The sequence below is a fragment of the Gobio gobio genome (genome assembly GCF_949357685.1).
Source record: "Gobio gobio genome assembly, chromosome: 21".
Taxonomy (NCBI): domain Eukaryota; kingdom Metazoa; phylum Chordata; class Actinopteri; order Cypriniformes; family Gobionidae; genus Gobio; species Gobio gobio.
Window position 1 is genome coordinate 44,761,069 of NC_137117.1, and position 20,941 is coordinate 44,782,009.

At 37.9% G+C, this 20,941-nt stretch overlaps 2 protein-coding genes across 3 annotated transcripts; one reads left to right on the forward strand and one right to left on the reverse strand.

The window, feature by feature from the left end:
* The first annotated feature begins 792 nt into the window (after positions 1-792).
* cnbpa (CCHC-type zinc finger, nucleic acid binding protein a) lies at positions 793-10,322 on the forward strand. Its single transcript, XM_079803141.1, has 5 exons — positions 793-1,371; positions 3,357-3,468; positions 4,606-4,671; positions 4,766-4,964; positions 9,409-10,322. The coding sequence occupies exons 2-5, from the start codon at positions 3,360-3,362 to the stop codon at positions 9,524-9,526; spliced, it is 492 nt and encodes a 163-aa protein (XP_079659267.1). The 5' UTR covers positions 793-1,371; positions 3,357-3,359; the 3' UTR covers positions 9,527-10,322.
* A 2,377-nt stretch (positions 10,323-12,699) lies between these two features.
* On the reverse strand, positions 12,700-18,913 carry gp9 (glycoprotein IX platelet). 2 transcript variants are annotated; one of them, XM_079803140.1, is made up of 3 exons: positions 18,752-18,913; positions 18,230-18,367; positions 13,353-14,769 (listed from the first exon to the last, which is right to left on the reverse strand). In XM_079803140.1, the coding sequence occupies exon 3, from the start codon at positions 14,766-14,768 to the stop codon at positions 14,061-14,063; it is 708 nt and encodes a 235-aa protein (XP_079659266.1). In that variant the 5' UTR covers position 14,769; positions 18,230-18,367; positions 18,752-18,913; the 3' UTR covers positions 13,353-14,060. The 2 variants fall into 2 exon arrangements, with proteins under 2 accessions (XP_079659265.1, XP_079659266.1); XM_079803139.1 differs by lacking the exon at positions 18,230-18,367 and having other exon boundaries at positions 12,700-14,769; positions 18,752-18,904.
* Between the last annotated feature and the right edge of the window lie 2,028 nt (positions 18,914-20,941).

Sequence of the window (20,941 nt, forward strand, 5' to 3'; positions counted from 1 at the left end):
CATAAAACAATGAAAGTATATATGATGCAACGTACAATGTAATTAATAATAAATAAATAAAAACTCCCACTAGAATGGCTCATTCAGATGATGGTGTTGTTTGATATTAATTTCAGAAGTAGTGGCAAGGCAAGTTTATTTATATAGCACATTTCATACACAATGGTAATTCAAGGTGAAAAGGTAATTCAAACATAGAAAAGGTATTAAAATAGTGATAGGATAATAACAACATATGCATAAGAAATAAAAATACCATGTATAAGAAATAAAAATTACAATCATATTTAACTATATATATATATATATATATATATATATATATATATATATATATATATATATATATATATATATATATATATATATATATATATATATATATATATATATATATTTTTTTTTTTTTTTTTTTTTTTTTTTTTTTTTGTGTTTGTATAGGCTATATATATATAGCCTATACAAACACAAAAGTTCATATAGAGATTACAGTTTGTAAAGTTTAAAATATGGATATTTTCCTTACACAAACGCATTGCTTCGCTTCAGAAGGCCTTTATTAACTTTTATGATGGATAGATGCACTTTTATGGAAAGCCATTCACTGCCATTATAAAGCATGGAAGAGCCAGGGCATTTATTAATATAACTCTGATTGTATTCGTCTGCAAGAAGAAAGCCATACACACATAAGATGGTTTGAGGGTGAGTAAATCATGGGCTAATTTTCATTTTTGGGTTAACTATCCCTTTAATATGGCTGAATAAAAAAAAAAAAAAAGCATACTAGCTAGTCTTATGGAATATACAATCTGACAGAAATAGTAGTAGTATGCTAGTGTGCTGACACCGAAAGAAGTAGTACACATACTACTCCCACTATTATAAAAACTGATCTGAGGTCATACTGATGCTTGTTTTGGACGCATGGGAACAGAAAGTCGCACGATTTCTTGCTCTGAAATTATTAATAACTCACGGTCGGCTTGAGTTCTCCCTAACTAAACTCTGCTATGTTGTAAGATCTACATAGACTTGGATTAACTTGTTTGGAAATACCACGTGTAATTTATTTCAGTAGTTCTCTGTTTTTATAATAGGCTAGATTACTAAACAAGCACGACGATAATATTCCATTTCTGGACATGTTCAACCGTGTTGTTTGTGTGGGCGGGACGGTGCTTCTTCTCGATCGGTGATTGGACAGAATGGAGGGGTGTCTCTAGGCATTCGGTCCTCATTGGTTCACCCGCGCTGAATCGCGATCTCTTATTGGCTACTGTATGTGTCGCTCAGTGGATTCATGCGCAGTGCTGAAGGGAGGAGTAAACAGCATTGAGTCACAGCTAACAGGCTAGTGTTCCGTTATAGGTAAGTACACGCGCGTTATTAGCGATAAACTCACAATTTCAACTGGTTTTGTTCGTTTTAGCGAAATGCTCAGTTAGATCTTTAATGCTGGTGTTGAATATGCTGACCGGAGGGTTCGTGTGTGTGTACTGTGTGTGTGTGTTTAATCACGTGCGTTGAGCTAGCCGAGGCCTGCAGCAGCTCGTGCCTGCGCGGGAAACGCTCATATAAGTGCACGTGCACGTGTGCAATTCCACAAATAAACCCACAGCAGCTTTTAAACACACATTTCACGGCAGAATAGCGATAGAATTGAGTGTATTTGTGAGTTTTTGAGTTGAACCTGCTCGACGAGGCCCAGTGTTGAGGTGCTGGAGCATGTGCATGTGACTTTCCTTAAAGCGCGTGTCATTATTCCAATATAACTTGCATCCATAAATGCGTGTATTAATCTTGCAGATTTCATATGCAGGCTGTGCTGTAGTGAGCACTTAAGTTACTCTGTTACTGCTTTTCCATAGAGGCTGATGTGTGATTTCATTATTAGCACACGCGTTAAACCATCATGCAGATGTTTAGCCCTTTATAACACCTCTGTTTAAATACATGTATGAATATTGATACAATATTTCAATGCTAACCCTGTTATTTCTGTCAGTTGTGTCGGTCTTTAGCACTAGCGGTGGTGCTAGCACACGTGCCATGAGCACATTTACACACCATCCTTCATATGAGTTTGGAAAGTTGTTTTTTATATCATTTCCATCGACACAATAAAGGCTTACGCTTTATTTTAAGGTGTATTTGTCACACTGTAAATATATATCTAAGTAGTATTAAGTACATGTACTTGCTATAGGGTTAGTTGCATGTAATTATGCATAATGTACTGTTTTTACTATGTTCAGTATAAGTAAGAAGGACACTGTATAATAAAGTGTGACCTAATTAAGTTGGGTGTAACAATTGTGCTAGCAAGCTCACACTACAAAGTTCAGTTCCAGTAAAACTGATTGGATAATCTGTCCTAGAAATATGGTGTCATGATTTTACACTTAAAATGGGCTTTAATGTATGGATGCAGAAACCACAAGTATAGAAACACCTCAGTGCAACAAAAAAGGCATAGTTTTGTGTTAGTTAGTCTTTGCTGAGGTTACCACATGAACTTTTGAACCTTAAAGGGTTAGTTCACCCAAAAATATAAATTATGTCATTAATTCCTCTCCCTCATGTGGTTGGACACCCGTCAGACCTCCGTTCATCTTCAGACACAAATGAAGATATTTTAGTGTAAATCTGATGCTCTGAAAGGCCTCCATTGGCTCAATGCACTTTACACTCTCAAGACCCTTAAAAGACACTAAAGACGCCGTTACAAAGTCCATCTCACTACAGTGGCTCTACAATAACTTTATGAAGACGAGAATAGTTTTTGTGCGCAAAAAAACCCTAAATAACGACTTATATAGTGATGACGATTTCAAAACACGGCCTCATGAAGCTTCGAAGCGTTATGAATCAGTGAGTCGATTCATGATTCGGATCGTGTGTCAAACTGCTGAAATTTGGCGATTCAAACTGCTGAATCGACTCACTGATTCATAACGCTTCGAAGCTTCATGAGGCCGTGTTTTGAAATCGTCATCACTATATAAGTCGTTATTTAGGGTTTTTTTGCGCACAAAAACTATTCTCGCCGATTCATAAAGTTATTGTAGAGCCGCTGTAGTGAGATGGACTTTGTAACGACGTCTTTAGTGTCTTTTAAGGGTCTTGAGAGTGAACCGTGCATTGAGCCAATGGAGGCCTTTCAGAGCATCAGATTTACACTAAAATATCTTCATTTGTGTCTGAAGATGAACGGAGGTCTGACGGGTGTCCAACCACATGAGGGTGAGGAATTAATGACAGAATTTACATTTTTGGGTGAACTAACCCTTTAAGTGAGGTTTTGCATGATCTGATTGCATTGAGCTGATACTGACGTCTGATGCCCTCCTCAGAGAATGGACATGAGTACCAGTGAGTGCTTTGGATGTGGCCGCTCCGGACACTGGATCAAGAACTGTCCCAACGCCGGCCGCGGCCGTGGCAGAGGTCGGGGACGAGGAAAGGGTAGGAGTTCTTCATTTCAGGGTTTCCGTAGGTCTAAGTCTTAATTTGGCCTTCCACAATTTTAAGGCCTTAAATTGGAGCAGAAAGTCTTAAATTAATTATCATGACATCAAATTAGGTCATGTGATGCAGAAAACGTGGACAACATTGCAGAATCCATTCATTTGAATGTACTGTATAATGCAGAATGACACAGAATTGGTCAAATTTTGGATGAAAGGGACATTAAGGGACAGTTCACCAAAAACAACAATCCTGTCATGATTTACTCGCCTCAATGTCACTCCAAACCTGTAAGGCTTTCCTTCATCATATAAAGCCATCGAGTCTCTTCAGGAAATGTGGAATAATCCACTGGATTCATATGGATTAGTTTTATGATCTCTTTATGAACTTTTTGAAGCGTTAGAGTTGCTTAGACTGTCAATGGAGGGACAGAAATCTTCCCATTTCATAAAAAATATCTTCATTTGTGTTCTGAAGATGAACTAAAGTAACATTTAATTTAACCATTAAAGCAGAGTCCAGAAAAATACAAATAAATACAACAGATTTCATAGGGTCTTAAATTAAATCACATGCACTGCAGAAAATGATGTTCTTCCCCTTCTTTTTGTTTTCCAGCACAAATTCACAACATCCTTAGATCAAGATACATTTAATAACATGCAGATGAAGAAACAAAATCTTGTTTTCTGAGAAATTGAACAAAATTAAATGAGTTTATGCTTAAAACAAGAACAAATATCTGTCATTGGGTATGAAAATGACTTTTGAATTAAGTTGATGTTTATGAACTCATTGGCAGATATTTGTTCTTGTTTTAGTCATAAAATCACTTTCACAAGATTTAATATCTCAAACTTTTAAGCTCTTTTTTTTGTCAAATTTATTTAAAAAGTAATGGAGATCTGTCATCAAACTTAGAAGAATCAAACTAATAAAACTCATTGTGTGTTTAGACATTTACATTTAGGGAACATTGACGTGTTCCTTACATGTTTTCCTTACATTTCTTTAATTAGTCTTAAATGTACCTTCATCAAATCTGCAGAAGCCCTGTGGTTTGAGCATCTGTCCTGAAGCAGTGCTAACCCGTGTGTGTGTGTGTGTGTGTGTGTGTGTGTGTGTGTGTAGATCTGTTCTGTTACCGGTGTGGAGAGCAGGGCCACATCGCCAGAGATTGTGAACAGACTGAGGATGGTAAGATGCTCTGCCTCTTCACACTTACATTAATCACAACTCAGAAAATCTTTTGCATCTTACATGTTTTTTTTGTTGTTGTTTTTTTACACAGCTTGCTACAATTGCCACAGGAGTGGCCATATTTCCAGAGACTGTAAAGAACCCAAAAAGGAAAGAGAGCAGTGTTGCTATAACTGCGGTAAAGCCGGTCATGTGGCTCGCGACTGTGACCACGCCAACGAGCAGAAGTGCTACTCCTGCGGCGGGTTCGGACACATCCAGAAATTATGTGACAAGGTCAAATGTTACCGGTAAGTCTCTTTTTTTCAGCACTTTAAAGAAATAATTCGCCCAAATATAACAATTATTTCCTCGCTCCTTATGCTGTAACCAAAAGGCGCCTTTTTCAAAGAAACCCCAGTGAGAAAGGATAAACAGACAAAGGGTATGTTTATACGACAACGATGTACTAAAAATGGAAAATATTTTCCTTTGCTTTTCTCACGGACGGATGTCAACACTGTCAAAACAATCCCTGTTCACACAGATCTGTAAAAACGCTGTATTATTCATGCCAGGCTAGTAGCTGGCGATGGCACACACCTATAGACTGGAGACACGTAGCTAGAAATCGACCGATTATTGATATTTTTTTTAATTAAAAACTATATATAACCAATACTGATTATTTGCATGTTAACGTGCCCGAGAACCGATATTTATTTATTTATGTTATTTATGTTTTGACAATCACCCGCAAATGGAGTCTGAGTGAAAAAAAATTGTAAATCGGTGTCATTTTTACCTTCAATATTAGTAGGCTAATATAGTATCAACTGACTCCCATAGTTTAAAACAATAGTTCAGAAATCAGATTTCCTTGAGAAAATTTTCCATGTATTATACCTGATACATATCCCAAATAATCGATATTGAATTGAATCGAAAATCGAATCGAAAGCTTGTGAATCGAATCGAATTGTGAAATTTGTGTCAATACCCAGCCCTATTTATTACAATATTAATATATAACTTGCAGTCTAAAATCTACGTCTCCTTATATTAAGGTCTCATTTATTGAACTTATATAAAATCAAAAACATTTGCAAGAGTGCAGATTTCGCGGAAAACGACACTCTTGCTGTATAAATATAAAAAATAAGAACTTCTGCAGGGACTTTTTTTGCCCCATAATTTTGGGGACATTTCTGTGAGGGGTCACAAACGGAGGCCACTTCTGTTGCTAGGCCCGTGAAACACAGCAAAGGCCTTTACTGGCTGTAACAAAAAAAACAAGTGTGTCTGGCCTGCATTCATGTCCAGATTCGTGGTGCAATTTTAACATGTGCGCAAAATTGGAATATCTCACAAAACATTTGCGAATAAATCCGCCTATCCATCTAGTCAGTTGAAGAGCACAAAATCTTCACTTCCTGATAAACTTGCACTTAAATATCACTGATGGCAGGCCAGGAGTTGGCGATGTCACTTTGTCAAGAAACACCCTGCAAACATGTAATGCGCATGGCGTCACTGTTTTCACAGATTCAACTTTGTGTTGTTTAAATGGAGACGGTAAAGGCATCGTAAAGTTTGCCTGTTCAGGCCCCAAAAACGCTGTTGTCGTCTAAATGAACGACCAAATGCATAAGTTTCTGTTTTCAGTTGAAATCGGTGTCAGTAAACATACCATTATACCAAACCAACAGCATTTCAGATGCTAATTAAAAATATTATATATATTTAAATACGCTGGTTATTCTGTCCTTGATGTGCGTTAAGGAATTTATTTGGTAAATGCATTTCCATCTGTAGATTATGTGCATGTTTTCTTATTGGATGATAAATGCATCCGACTCAAAGATCGCTTAAGATTTTTGCGCGTCTTGCCGTTTCCATTCAGCGTTTTTTGATACAATAATGTTAATTAAAAAAAGGGTGATGGGAACAGCAATTATTGTAGGCTGTCATTTTTTTTACGGACACTATGTAACTCTTTTTTTAAAGATTTGTCCTTTTGGGTTCAGCAGAAAAGATGGGAATATCTGAGTGGTTTACTGAACAAATTGTGTCTGTCTTTAATTCAATTATACCTAAATGTTTCTTAAAGATAATGCTGTGAACTATAGGGAGCCTTTACTTGCACATTAATATAATATTAAAGGTTAACAACAGAGCCCAAACTATTAGCCTAAATTCAGTTGCTATTTATTTTTTAGATATAATAATCCACACTCATTTAACACATTGTATGCAAACTTCACATAAGGCAGTTTTTGCATTAACTTCTAAATCTAATTATGTTTTTACTCAATTCGTTGTTGTAATATAATAATTTATTTTCATGACAGATTTATTTAAACATACATTAAATCAACTAACAGTTTGAGTAGAATATAATGAATATATATATAGGTCATATATTGAGTGAAAGAGTTGATTTCTCTAGTGAACTCACAGCTGATGACACTGACTGTCTTCTGAGGTAGATTTCTGAGGTAGAAAGCTGTTTTATTGACGTCTTTCCGCCGTTGAAACATTGAGCGATTACACAACATATGATACGTTTCAGTAAGTTGTACGTGTACGTGTACCGTTACACCCTTGGTATATAATAATTGTTCTATATAATAAATGACTTGCGTCTCATGGCGCGCAGATGAAACGCAATAAACGCGGCCATGTTATCTTGCTTTCTGAGGCGGATGCTGCTGTTTGGAAACGCAGTCGTGTTATGGTGCGTTCACACCGGACGCGATTCACGCGAGTGATTTACATGTTAAGTCAATGCAGAGACGCGAAATGGCATTCTGCGGCGCGAAGGACGCGAATTGAGCGTTTTGAAATGACATGAAACACAACACAGTCTCTTTTTGTTAAATGCAAGTTTATGTATGATCAATAATACAAAAGTATACGTAATGTATAACAAGCTATACATGAAATAAACCAAACAATGCAGTCAAACATTCAAAGTCAGTGCTAGTAGGCTAACGTTACAACTGCAACGTACAGTTATAGCCTAAAAATATAAAGTAATGAAACTTCTCTTTGCCTTCAGTCTAAACGATTTGCCAGGGAACAAATTATAGATCCATGAGAGCAAAGATCGGCAGTTACAAGACGAATTATAGCTCGAGACGCCACAGAGACATCAGAGCCAGCGGCAGAAGGACTGGCTGAGGAAAGGTTGATCTCACCGGGTTAATGAGCGCCGCTGATCCACTGGAGCTCACAACTCCGACAACGGCAGATCACATGTTCAAATAGGCACTCTTTATATAAATAAACCACATATTTGAGCTTTAAACAACTACATTATCGACTGAAAAAGTCTTAAAACTACGTTTTGTCACACATTAACAGTAGATTTGAACAAAAAAAAGACATGTAAACACAGCCCATGTCAGCCATTTCTCAGCGAGACGAGCTGCTGGCAGAAGCCCCGCCCATTACACGAATTCGCGTCTGTTGTGCAGTGAATGTCACGCGTGAATTTCATGCGCAATTGAAATGAGTAAACTCAAAATGGTCAAGCGTCCACCGCCGCGCGAATCGCGTCCGGTGTGAACGCCACATAAGAGAGTTCAGGGAGGGACTCTTTACTGAACCACTTTGACAACAGACTTTGCTCAGGCATTTCAGAATGACGACAAACGTTGATGACTAAAACGGAGGACAACTTTGACAAATGCGATCCCCTTTGTGCGAAAAATGATTAAAAAGGCTGTATTATGATGTCAGCATACAGGTTTGGAATAGTGTTAGACCGATATATTGGCCGATATTTGAGAGTTTTACGTGTATCGGCCGATATAAGGCTGCTGCGTTCGCCGATATTTTTACGTGTATCGGCTGATATAAGGCTGCTGCGTTCGCTGATATTTTTCCCCTGCATTATTTCCAGACAGGCGTCCACAGGGCAGCTCTCTCCGTCTTCAAACTCTCTCGCTCTCCCTCGCGCATATTAATCTAAATCAATTGAGAATTGACACGATGGTAAAAGGCGGAAAGACTGAAGTTTCACGTGGAGCATTGGGAGATTTTTCCTGAATTACCGCTGGTGTTGCTCTACAAGAGATTAAGTTCAGTGCACCTGCACTCTAAACAATGCTGGGTTAAAAATAACCCAAGTTGGGTTGAAAATGGATTAACCCATCAATTGGGTTGTTTTAAGCAAATATTTAACCCAACCGCTGGGTCAAAACAACCCAATTGCTGGATTATTTCATATTCAACCCAATTTGGGTTATTTTTAACCCAGCTTTTTTTAGAGTGTAACCATTAAATGACTAGGTTGTAAAATGAGTCAGTGTGCACTTTATAATGCTGCTTGCTTGTTGATACTGTGTGCAATAGTGTGATTATTTTATTTATGCTTAAATAATTTTCACCACTGAACTTTTTTTTTTTCTTGTTCTACCTCACCTGTTTTTACTATTTGTTAAATATAGTTTTTTTTTTTTGTTCAATAAATGTTCCTTTTTTAAATTGTAAATGTTAAATTATCATCATGATCAGTGTGTCATTTTTATGTGGTAAATTGAGGGAGCAAAAGCAGAATCGGCTCAAGATAATCGGCTCATCGGCTAAGGCTGATGAAAAAAAATCGGTATGGATTTTTTAGTGCCGATATCGGTCGATCCCTAGTTTGGAATGACACGAGCGATAGTAAATAACCAGTTGACATTTTGATCCGAATGCTGGATGAGGGTGTGTGTCTGACAGGAAACTGAAGTGTGTGTGGTTCTGCAGGTGTGGCGAGATCGGCCATGTGGCGGTGCAGTGCAGCAAGGCCACCGAGGTCAACTGCTACAACTGCGGAAAGACCGGGCATCTGGCGAGAGAGTGCACCATTGAAGCATCCGCGTAACTCCTTCCTCTGCCGCCCCCTCCTTTCCCGATTGATGGTTGTTTCTCTTCTCTAAATCCTCTTCATTGGCCAAAGCCTGGCAAACAGAGGCCTTCCCCAGGCCAGTGAGCAGCTTTGAGTTCTGTTTTTCCTTTGTTATAAAGAAGAGGGGTTAAAAAAAAAATCATATTGCGTTTAAAATGAGATGTTTATTTAGGTAGAGGTGTAATGTGTGACGCTTGGTTAAAGGAGCCCTTTCCATGGTGAGAAGATCCGTTACCGGGACGTCCTGTGCCACAGGGGACCTCTGGGGTCACGCAGGTGAACCTTAGATCAAATAAGAGAAGTCAGGTGAAGGCGTTTTGTTTTTTGTGGTTATATGGAGAAAAGTGTAAGCTGGCTTAAGAGGACAGACAAAACCATTCTCATCGCAGGCAAAGTGTCTGTCAATTATGGAAATGTTATGGATCGGATTCATTTGATTTTTCCTTTGCATTTTTATTTTGTTTGACATTTTTCTAAAAAGTCATGTTTGCAGGTTCATCGAACGATGCTTGTTAAAGCTGGAAGTGACATTAATTTTAGTCCTTTCTACCTTAAATTATCCGGAACAATAGAGAGACGCATGGATTAAGCAACAATTTGCAAAAAAAGAATGTTTTCACAGAAATCAGATATTTTTGTACAATATCACTTGGACTACTGTAAGAATATCAGTGCTTGTACTCAGTTTTTAAGTCGGAGGAAATTGCAACTTAAGTCCTAGAGCATAGATGTGTAATTTTAAACTGTCAATAAAGCTGGAGGAGGATGGGGAGTCTGTCTGTCATTCATCATTATTATGAGCTAGAAACTCGGAGGAAGTTTATTAACTCTTCAATTTCAAAAGCATTTTTTTCTTAAGTGACACAATTGGCCCATTTAGTAGATAACATGCACTGAAAAGTTGAGTGGACATTAAAGGGCACTTCCGTGTTCATCTTTCTTTAGTGTGTAATGTTGCTGTTTGAGAGTCAAAAAGCGTTAATAAAGGCCTTCTGAAGTGAATCCATGCATTTGTGTAAGAACAATATCCATATTTAAAACTAAATATCTAGCTTTCACCAGACCGCCTTCTGTATTCAACTTGTGCACGAAGTGTAACGCCTCTCACGTTACTGAAACAAAAAAGCAGCTGTTGACATCGAGATCAAATCGCCATCTTTAAAGTTCCCTGGAAGCATATACTCCGCTAAGAATTTGAAAGTGCACTTCCTTTGCTTTTGTTCTTAAAGTCTTACCTTCATCATTGTAAAATTATTGAGAAATGAGGGAAAAAAAGGATATAATTCCACCAAAGGCTTTCCGGGTTGTGGTATTTATAGATGAGGTGGAAGACAACTGAATTATAGATTGCTTTGATAATGTTATCGCACAATTTTCTGTCAAATAAATTACATTTTGAACAGAAAATCCTAAGAGTCAATTCCGGTAGTATTTTTTATATGGAATAAAGATTTATTCCTCAATACCTCACATCTGCAGTTTCACAAAGGGACGTTAATGGGCACTGAAATTGTGATTATAGATAATTTTCCTAAATTAAAAAAAAAAAACACCTAACAGAGTTTTTAAGGTCATAATCACATTTAAGGAGGACCTTTGGGAAATGATTTGGCATCCCTCCTTGTTTTACACAAATTTGGCTGGGAATATGAAACCAAAAACTTTCATTTTTCAAAAAGGATCTTAGCCAAATCATTTGAATAGTACCATTAATAATTGACATAAGCCAAATGATTTGACTAATATCGATGGCTTTGAGCCTTCCTTATACTCTTCATACTTCTTTTCTAATGAAGTGTGTTTTTCTTTTCCAGATCAAATTAAACTTGGCCTGGTTTATAGCTTTTATTGCATTCTTAGGAAATGAGGTAGATGAGTCTAGAAATGAATGACATTTTTTCAGCCTATTATAGAAATGTCTCTGAGACCACAAATTCAAATAACATCTACACTTGTCTAGATTATTCCAGATGTTGAGATGATTCATTAGTGTTATTTATTATTTACTGGCACCCTGACTGAGCCTGGTTTCTCCCGAGGGTTTTTTTCTCCAAAAAACCTTCCTTGTCACCGTCGCCTCTTTCGCCTTTGGCTTGCTCAGTTGGGGACACTAAATATTCAACTATTTTACTGATCAGCTCATTTCAGTTATCATAAAGTCATAAAATGTTGAAAATATGATTTTACAAATATGACATGCTAAGTCATTGTGAGATGAGCAGCTGAAATTAGATTTAAAAAAGTCTAAATTATGACCAAAACAGACACTAAGCATCTAAGTGATGAAATCATGCTTGTTATTTTTTTTAAATGCGCTTTTTAATTTTTTGATTCACACTTATAATAATATTTACATTATTGTTTTCATTTTGTGCAATATATCTACATGCGTCTTTACAACAGAAATTAATCAATCAAAAACTTACTTTAGCTTTTCATCAAAAACAAAATGAATTTCCTATCATCACTGTAAAGCTGCTCTGAAGCATCTGTTGTGAAAAGTGCTTTAGAAATAAAGCTGACTATTTATTTATTTATATATATATATAGCACATTTAATGCAACTGCTGTTGCCCAAAGTGCTTTCCAAACAATAAAGGACACAATAACAAGGACAAGCGCACAGATAAAATACACAGAAAGCACACAGGACATAGACAAGGTAATGCTGAAACACCATCAGGAAGATCTTTAAAAGATGTGCTTTTAACATGACCTTGACTTTAGGTAGAGACTGAGCTGACCTTACAGAGAGAGGAAGATCATTCCAGAGAAGGCTCGGTCATGTTTGTGTTTAGTTTTGGCAACAACGAGAAGATTTTGATTTTCAGATCTCAAAGATCTTGATGGATTATAAAATGCCAACATACTAAGGTAAGTAGGGGCAAAACTGTGTAAAGCCTTAAAAACAAGTGATAAACTCTTATAGCTAATTCTTTCCCGAACCAATTCCCGAATTCTTTATCCTTTGTAATGTGTATGTTTGGTATTTAACAGTTCCTTAAACATGAATATTGACAGAGGGGAGTTATGAACCAGTAGTAATCCATAATCCAGTGCCCTAAAGAAAAGCTCTATAGTTGGAATTTTTGGAATTGGTTAATGTTTTTCGTGAATGTTATTGTCATTAGCCAGTTTGCCAAACACTTAGTATTTCAAAATCATTTTTATTTTTAAGAAGGGAGAGCATTTCCACTGCAGCGATAAAAAGATGGTGAAAACCTGTGGTAACAGAACTGTGCTATCTGTGTTCTTATAAATGAATTTAACTCGATGAATAAAGTTTACTCCTAATCCAAATCAAAAGTACGAAACATACGTTTGTGTTCAGTTGTGTCAAAAGCTTTAAACAAATCTAAAAATGAATTTATTTAAATGATTATAATCCAGTTTGCCAAGTGTATTGTTGTGAATTGAGCGGCCTTTTAAAAAACCTAAGATGTGTAAATCTGGTGGCATAAATGAGTTCAATTGTATAGTCATTATTAAGCAGATGTAAGATGGTGTATTAATCTAGGATCTTTCCCAGGTTTGGGGATGAGAGTGATGATCCCTTGCTTTCATAGCAGTTGGAAGAGTGTGGGATTCAGATATTTCCTTTAATACATGAAAAATAAGATCTTATAATGGCAAAACTGCCCATAGAAGTTACTCGTAAATCCGTCTGAACCCGTGATTTGTCTAATGAGAAACGTTTCATGGCTTTTTCCACTTCATCATTCCTGAAATCTGAAACTCATGTTTGGGATCCAATAGTTAGTGTGGCATAACTTCCCATTCTTTTTTTCTTTTTTTGTTATTTCTGCTGAATTTACCGTATGATATGGAGATCTGACGGAGCTTATATTTGAAATATTCCCATTTCTTTCTATAAGTTGTCAAACTTGAATCTCCAATTATTTATAATTGTATCTATAATTTCTCAACAAATGGGTTCACTGTTAAGGAGATTTAAATTCCAGTATGATTTGCTCTCCTTTGAGGTGTTTGTAGGTTTAAGAATAAGTTAAACCAGTTACACGTGCAGCAGAAGGTCTAAATGCAGAGACTAACCAGAAATATATTCTGGATTTACTGAGCCATAAGGTTGAAACCAGGTGAAGACTGGGATACCTTTGACATCCTTTATAGCTTTTGTAACATCAGCAATCAAGGTTTTGTTTTGGTTATGATTGCAATATCCATATATTTCCCGTAATCCAAAAATAATCATTTATTGTCCAGAAAACATAAGAGCAAATTAGTTTTCTGGAATTAAACATTCTTGCAAGACCCTATTAAGCATTATTAAACTACATTATTTTTTATTATAAATTAAACATACTTAGTTTTGAGATTAAATACTTAGCTTAGTTTTTCTACCTCTTTAAAATATAAAAAAAAAACATCTGTTTGGATCATTCATGGACAGAAAACGAATCATTGTTCTACAGCTCAACACAGTTAGTCTTATTGTTTAAATCTGGTTTCCTTGATTTACCGCGAGTGTCATGTTTTGCCATTCACTTTTTCACGGTTCTTTAATCTTAATGTTGTGTTGCTTGTGCAGGACGTCCAGTATCTGAGGGAGAATGTCCATGTTGAGTAAAGGCTTGTCCATGTCATCAGCTCCTGTGCTCAATGACCCAAAACTGCATCTCATCCTCGCTCTGTGTTTGGGTTTGCGTGATCGAAGAGATTCTGCCTCAAATCCAATGTGTCGCTCATCGATTCCCAGAATAAAGGTTGAGTTTCTTGCTAGTTGCATGCACCACAGAAGCAAACCAATGAGAAAGCAAAGCATTAAGCATAAGATGGCATTATAACCCCACCCAGAGCAGAAATCAGAGACACAGGAAGGGAAATCGGCATCAGTGAGCTCATCGATGGACCTTTGGGCTAGTTCTGAAGGACTGGCGCACACTGGCATCACAGACACGGCTTTGTTTCTCTTCAGCCATTGTCTCAGGTAGAGGATCCTGCAGTCGCAGTGGAAAGGGTTCCCGGACAGGTTGAGCAGCTGCAGGTTGTCCAGCAGGTCTAAATGCCCCGGCGTGATGGAGGTCAGGAGGTTATTCTGCAGCAGGAGTTCTGTGATGCCGGCCTGAAGATGAGGGACGGTTGTCAGGCCCTGCGAGCTGCAGTTCGCCCTCACACCTTTAGACGGGACAGTCATGCACCTGCAGGAGTCGCCGCTGACCGGTGCGAAGACCGAGCACAGAAGGAGATAGAAGAGCATCCTGTGTGTCAAGAAACCACACAGATTTGACAACAGTTAGACGGAACTTCAGAAGCAGGGAGTGTGTACATATTTAAAATTCATTAAAGGGTTAGTTCACCCAAAAATGAAAATTCTGTCATTAATTCCTCAGCCTCATGTGGTTGGACACCCGTCAGACCTCCGTTCATCTTCAGACACAAATGAAGATATTTTAGTGTAAATCTGATGCTCTGAAAGGCCTCCATTGGCTCAATGCACGGTTCACTCTCAAGACCCTTAAAAGACACTAAAGACGTTGTTACAAAGTCCATCTCACTACAGCGGCTCTACAATAACTTTATGAATCGGCGAGAATAGTTTTTGTGCGCAAAAAAACCCTAAATAACGACTTATATAGTGATGACGATTTCAAAACACGGCCTCATGAAGCTTCGAAGCGTTATGAATCAGTGAGTCGATTCATGATTCGGATCGCGTGTCAAACTGCTGAAATTTGGCGATTCAAACCGCTGAATCGACTCACTGATTCATAACGCTTCGAAGCTTCATGAGGCCGTGTTTTGAAATCGTCATCACTATATAAGTCGTTATTTAGGGTTTTTTTGTGCACAAAAACTATTCTCGTCTTCATAAAGTTATTGTAGAGCCACTGTAGTGAGATGGACTTTGTAACGACGTCTTTAGTGTCTTTTAAGGGTCTTGAGAGTGAACCGTGCATTGAGCCAATGGAGGCCTTTCAGAGCATCAGATTTACACTAAAATATCTTCATTTGTGTCTGAAGATGAACGGAGGTCTGACGGGTGTCCAACCACATGAGGGTGAGGAATTAATGACAGAATTTACATTTTTGGGTGAGCTAACCCTTTAAAGTCCCCCTGTGGTCAATAATCTTATCGCTTAAAACTCATCTTTGATCACCAAATTGACATATTTAAACGTTTAATTTCTTCATGACTTAAAATAGCTTGAATATAACTCTGCACCCTTGCTTCATTTAGTATAGAGACAGAGCGTATTTAGGCCACGCCCACACCGGGGGGGAAACAACCCAACGCTCTCCATTGACTTTGCATTGCGTGAGGCTGCCTCATTGTCATTTCGGACTTATAACAAAAAACAGAACAATGTCTAAAAGCTGATATGTGACAAAGTGTACAGCAAACAAGCTAAAAAACACAGAAATAAGTTTTTATAAGCTGTCGACCCAAAAAAACGAGCGTTTAAAGGCCTGTTCACACCGGGACGATTTTCGCACGCGTTTAACGCCGACGTTTAACGCCTCGGGACTAAACAATGAGCGCCAATGTGAGTGTTCACACCGACGCGCAAAACGGCAGGCGTAAAAGCGTAATTTTTAAAAAAAACGCCTCGGGTTCGTTTTTTTATTTTGACGCGGCGCGTAAAAAACTGTCCGACCAATGAGATCAGCGCTTTTGTTCACGTGCCTGGAGTTGCTGAAGTGACAGTAAAACACGACTTGGTGGCGCTCAAGCACAAAACGGTCTTGCCGAGCACACATTGATACGACGAAGAAGTAGTAAGTAGACAAAGAAGAAGATGAACTGCTAATGCTGCTTGCCAGTTAGCAAAAAGTGTGTGAATGGTTTTGTCCATATACATAATATGTCTATGGTTTTGGCAAGCACGTAAATACTGTCTCTCTTCTCCTTCTGTGTGACAAGCGAGTGTCAGAGGCGTAAAGTGCCGCAGCACCATCTTGTGTACCGGGAGCGCATCTACTGAATGTGCACGTTCACTCGGCGCAGCGCCAGTGAAAATCGCTTGGGTGTGAACACTCAAGACGCGCCGAAAAACGGCACGAAAAACGCTGGCGATAAGCGCGCGCGATATTCGTCCCGGTGTGTACAGGCCTTATGAAGATAAAAGTGGATACAGGCAATACGAAGTGAAGCTTCAGCTGAAGAATGGGTCAATTTTGGGATCCTGACACTCAGTATGCCTCAATATGTCTGTGTGTGCAGTAAACATTTAGTCACTGTTAAGTCAAATATCCAAATGTCCGTTTTATATATGATATTTCCTGTCTCTGATGACGTTCCTCTCTAGTGTGTGTAGTTCTCAGTGTAATATGGCCCGCGCGCTCTGTCTCAATGGCCTGAATCCACTTTTTTGTCCTTAAACGCTTGTTTTTTGGGTCAACAGCTTATAAAAAACGTCTGGGTTTTTGCTTCTGGGTTTTGTTTAGCTTGTTTGCTGTACACTTTGTCACATATCAGCTTTTAGACATAGTTCAGTTTTTAGTTATAAGTCCGAAATGACAAGGATGCAGCTTCACGCAATGCAAAGTCAATGGAGACGGTTTGATTGTTTTCCCCCCGGTGGGCGTGGCCTTCAGATTATGACGCGTGTCGCTCTGTCTCTATACGAGGATTTATGAATATGTAAATGAGCCCCGCCTCCACTCACTCACACCAGCTCAGAGATCCACTCGCTCAACTTTACTGAGGTAAACGATGTACAATGACAAGAGGAAATACTGGATTAATTCAGCCATATATGGTGAAACCAGAAGCTGATTCAGAAGAAGAGGAAGAGTGAATTATACAATTTAAGAATGGCAATGCGTTTTATGTATCGCTCTTTACAACGTTGGACACATGACAGAAATTAATATGATTAGCCTTTTGCTTTACTACGTTATCAAACAGCTAATAATGTGTTGCTAATGTCACCATGTTCCTGTTCGCCATCTCAGTCTGCCTTTATAAATCAGCATCCTTAGAAATGCTCTGAACAACTCCTTATAGTTCATCATAATATACATCTTTTACATAATTCACCTGCTATATTGCTCCATTTTTCATATCAACAGAAAAATATCCCGGGATAACTTGGTTCTCTTGAGATAGTTAATGATATGCCCCCCTCGGGACGTGATTGGTTACAAGGTAGTTTGTGACGTCAGAAACACCAGCGATTTTATAACCGAGTCTTTGGTTCACTGCAGTTTTAAGGAGAAAATACTTGCAATGGTGTTGACTTTTTAATATGCACAAACCATGTGTAAATTCATAACACCACATAGACATATAAACAAATATTACAAACATGATTTTCAGGGGTCTTTAACATTATCCCAACTAATTATGCAATAAAAATCCTACAGGTCTGAGAAGTTTCCACGTCATTCATTTGTCTTTGGGTTCATAACCTCTGATTCACTGGGCTGATGGGAAAGACCTGTCTGTTCATGAATATGGCTATATCAGTATTTATAAACAGTACAAGAAACGTTCCAGGTTTAAGTGCAAATTTCTCTCAACAGCACACGTTTTAACTGAACTGATGTCTATCTATATTAAGAGCTGGGGGGTGAAAACTTTTGAGCAGGATGAAGATGTCCACATTTTTCTTATTTTGTTTAAATATCTATATTTTTTTTTCATATAGTATTGCCCTTCAGAAGCAACAGAAGAGACTTACATGTTTCCCGGAAGACAAATTAAGTACAATTTACCTTGATCTTCAAACTCAAAAAGTTTTAGTTGTGTTTGAGTCTCTCAATCGTCCTCAGATCACAAAATCATACAGTCACGGCTGGAGAGGGTTCAAATATGCAAAAGATGCTGGAAAACTGAAGAATTTGAGGATTTTTCTGAAGAAAGTGGGTCAGTTAAGTGCTCAGGACAAACAAGAGACTCAAGAACAAACATCACGAAACACACACACAGCCGTGGATCATCAGGGAACCACACACACACACACACACACACACACACAGAGCTGTGGATCATCAGGGAACGACACACAGTCAAGGGTGTGTAAACTTTAGTTTTGTCTATTGTTTTGTCTTGTGGACTGTATGTAAACATATTTTATGTAAAATATTTTGCATTTTGCATGATTCCTCATTTTCTACAAGCCATATTCTACAAACACAAACTGTAACAACAACATGTACCTTATTTGGACACGTAAGTCACACTTAAAAAAGTGTAAAAAGGCCGGCTTGTGTATGTATAATGGATGTAAAACTTACCTTTTAGATTGACAACATGTGAGGGTGTCTAAAATGCTTCCTGCCTGTAGGCGGAGAGCAACATCCACAGTTCTTCTTTCAAATGTTATTTGTTTTTTTATATTAATATGGGTATCACTGGTGCTGTAAACCTTAAACCGCTGGAAATGTTTGCCCTATGTCTGATAGTTTCCATTGACCAATGAGAGCTCTAGGAGTGTGGTGGGTCATGTGATCATCACAGGGGATAAGACTATCTGCCAAGAGCACATTAGAAATGCCCTGCGTGTTCATTTCTGTAGTTGAGATAAGTTAAAAAACATTGACAACTCAATAACTTACTAAAAAGTACATGATGAATAAGAAATGTTTAGCAATGCGTACATGCCACAAAAGCGGAAGTGACTCTCATTACATGACTGTCATTACATATCATACTCATTATTACTTAATAAAAAGCTAAAAACCCTCTTAAATGTAAATATATCAGTCATGTGAAAAAGCAAGGACACCCAATTGAATTCTATGCTTTTATGAATCAGGACATAATAAAAAACCATCTGGTCTTTGGCAGGTCTTAGGTAAATACAACCTCAACAAAATTGGGTAATGCAACAGGACAATGATCCCAAAGAAACACAGAATGGCTGAATGTAATTTGAAATTAGATTCAGGGGTTTGCAATGGCCCAGTTGAAGTCCAGACCTCATCCCAACAGGACCTTCAGAAAGCTGTGCATAAACAAATGCCCCAAATTCTTCCAGAACGATGCAAGATACTAACACTTTCACACAGAAAATGATTCCTTCAACTTATTGCTGCTAAAAGTGGCTCTATAAGCTACTGAATCATAGGGTGTAGGCTACTTAGTTTGTCACACATGGCTTCTCCCTTTTGGCTTTATGTTGGTTAAATAAATAATGACACAGTATGTGTCACAGTATGATAAATGTCACGTGTTGTTGTTCATCTGAGGTTGTATTTTAAGACCTGTAACGACCAGATGATTTTTGATTATGTTCTGATACATAAAACCATGGAATTCAATAGGGTGTCCAAACTTTTTCACATGACTTTGTATTGCAAATATCATTTGAATGTGATGAAGATAGACTACTGCAGGGTTTCCCAAACGAGGGCTTCGTGAGGAGCTGGCCAATTACTTTAAGTACAGAGAACCAAACTAAAAAGGCAAAATGTGGCAATATCTCACTATTTCACTTTTATTTAGTTCTTTGCTTTAGGGTACGTTCACACGGATCTGAGAAAATGACTAAAAGTGCTGTATTCCGCTCTCAGGCCATTAGATGGCGATGGCACTTTGTAAAGAAAATACGCACCTATAGACTGAACAATATTTTTAGTTTACACAAAAATATAATGGTATCATTTTCAGAAACTTGCACTTTGAAACCTGTTTTCAAAAGTTTACATTAAACACTGTTGTCATTTAAACGAATGGCCAAACGTTTTTAGTTGAAAACGATGTTGTGTAAAGGACCATTTAAGCCATTTGTTTCCAAGGTTAATCATTTTTTTATTAGGAATGAATTCAGGTTGATAGGGACACTTTTTCCAAGTCATCTCAATGGTAAAAAGTGATGTTAACAGTGATGTTATCATGTCATTTCAATGATCATAGAGTGACAATGCGGGCAGATCAGTAATTTAGTTGAGTGTCCCCAACTGAGCAAGCCAAGCCAAAGGCGACCAAAACAAGGCAAGGAACCAAAACGCCGGATCTGCTCATATTCTCACGCATGCGTCGTGGAGACACACACAGAAGACGAGAACAAGTTGGATAAAGGTGTTATTTAGATTTTTTTTTGCGCACAAAAACTATTGTCGTCGCATCGTAAAATGATTGTAGAGTCACTGTGGTGAGATGGACTTTGTAACGACGTTTTTAGTGCCTTTTATGGGTCTTGTGAGTGTAAATGTACTGAATGCCAATGGAGGCCTATCTGAAGCCTTTCTCAGCATCAGCTTTACACTAAAATATCTTCATTTGTGTCTGAAGATGAACGGAGGTCTGACGGGTGTCCAACGACATGAGGGTGAGGAATTAACTAACCCTTAAACAAAACAAACCAAACCAAACAGAGCATTAACATGAACACTTTTCATAGAGACTGAATACTGCAGACTGGGAACACCCCACCAGAGCTGCAGTTTTGTTGTAATAAAATTATTATTATAATTTAATAAGCA

Bases quoted from the DNA above. Each gene is read 5' to 3' on its own strand.
- gp9 (XM_079803139.1), bottom strand. From the start codon at position 14,768: ATGCTCTTCTATCTCCTTCTGTGCTCGGTCTTCGCACCGGTCAGCGGC.
- cnbpa (XM_079803141.1), top strand. From the start codon at position 3,360: ATGGACATGAGTACCAGTGAGTGCTTTGGATGTGGCCGCTCCGGACAC. The intron at 4,672-4,765 runs GTAAGATGCTCT...TTTTTTACACAG, and splicing joins TTGTGAACAGACTGAGGATG to CTTGCTACAATTGCCACAGG. The intron at 4,965-9,408 runs GTAAGTCTCTTT...GTGGTTCTGCAG, and splicing joins GACAAGGTCAAATGTTACCG to GTGTGGCGAGATCGGCCATG.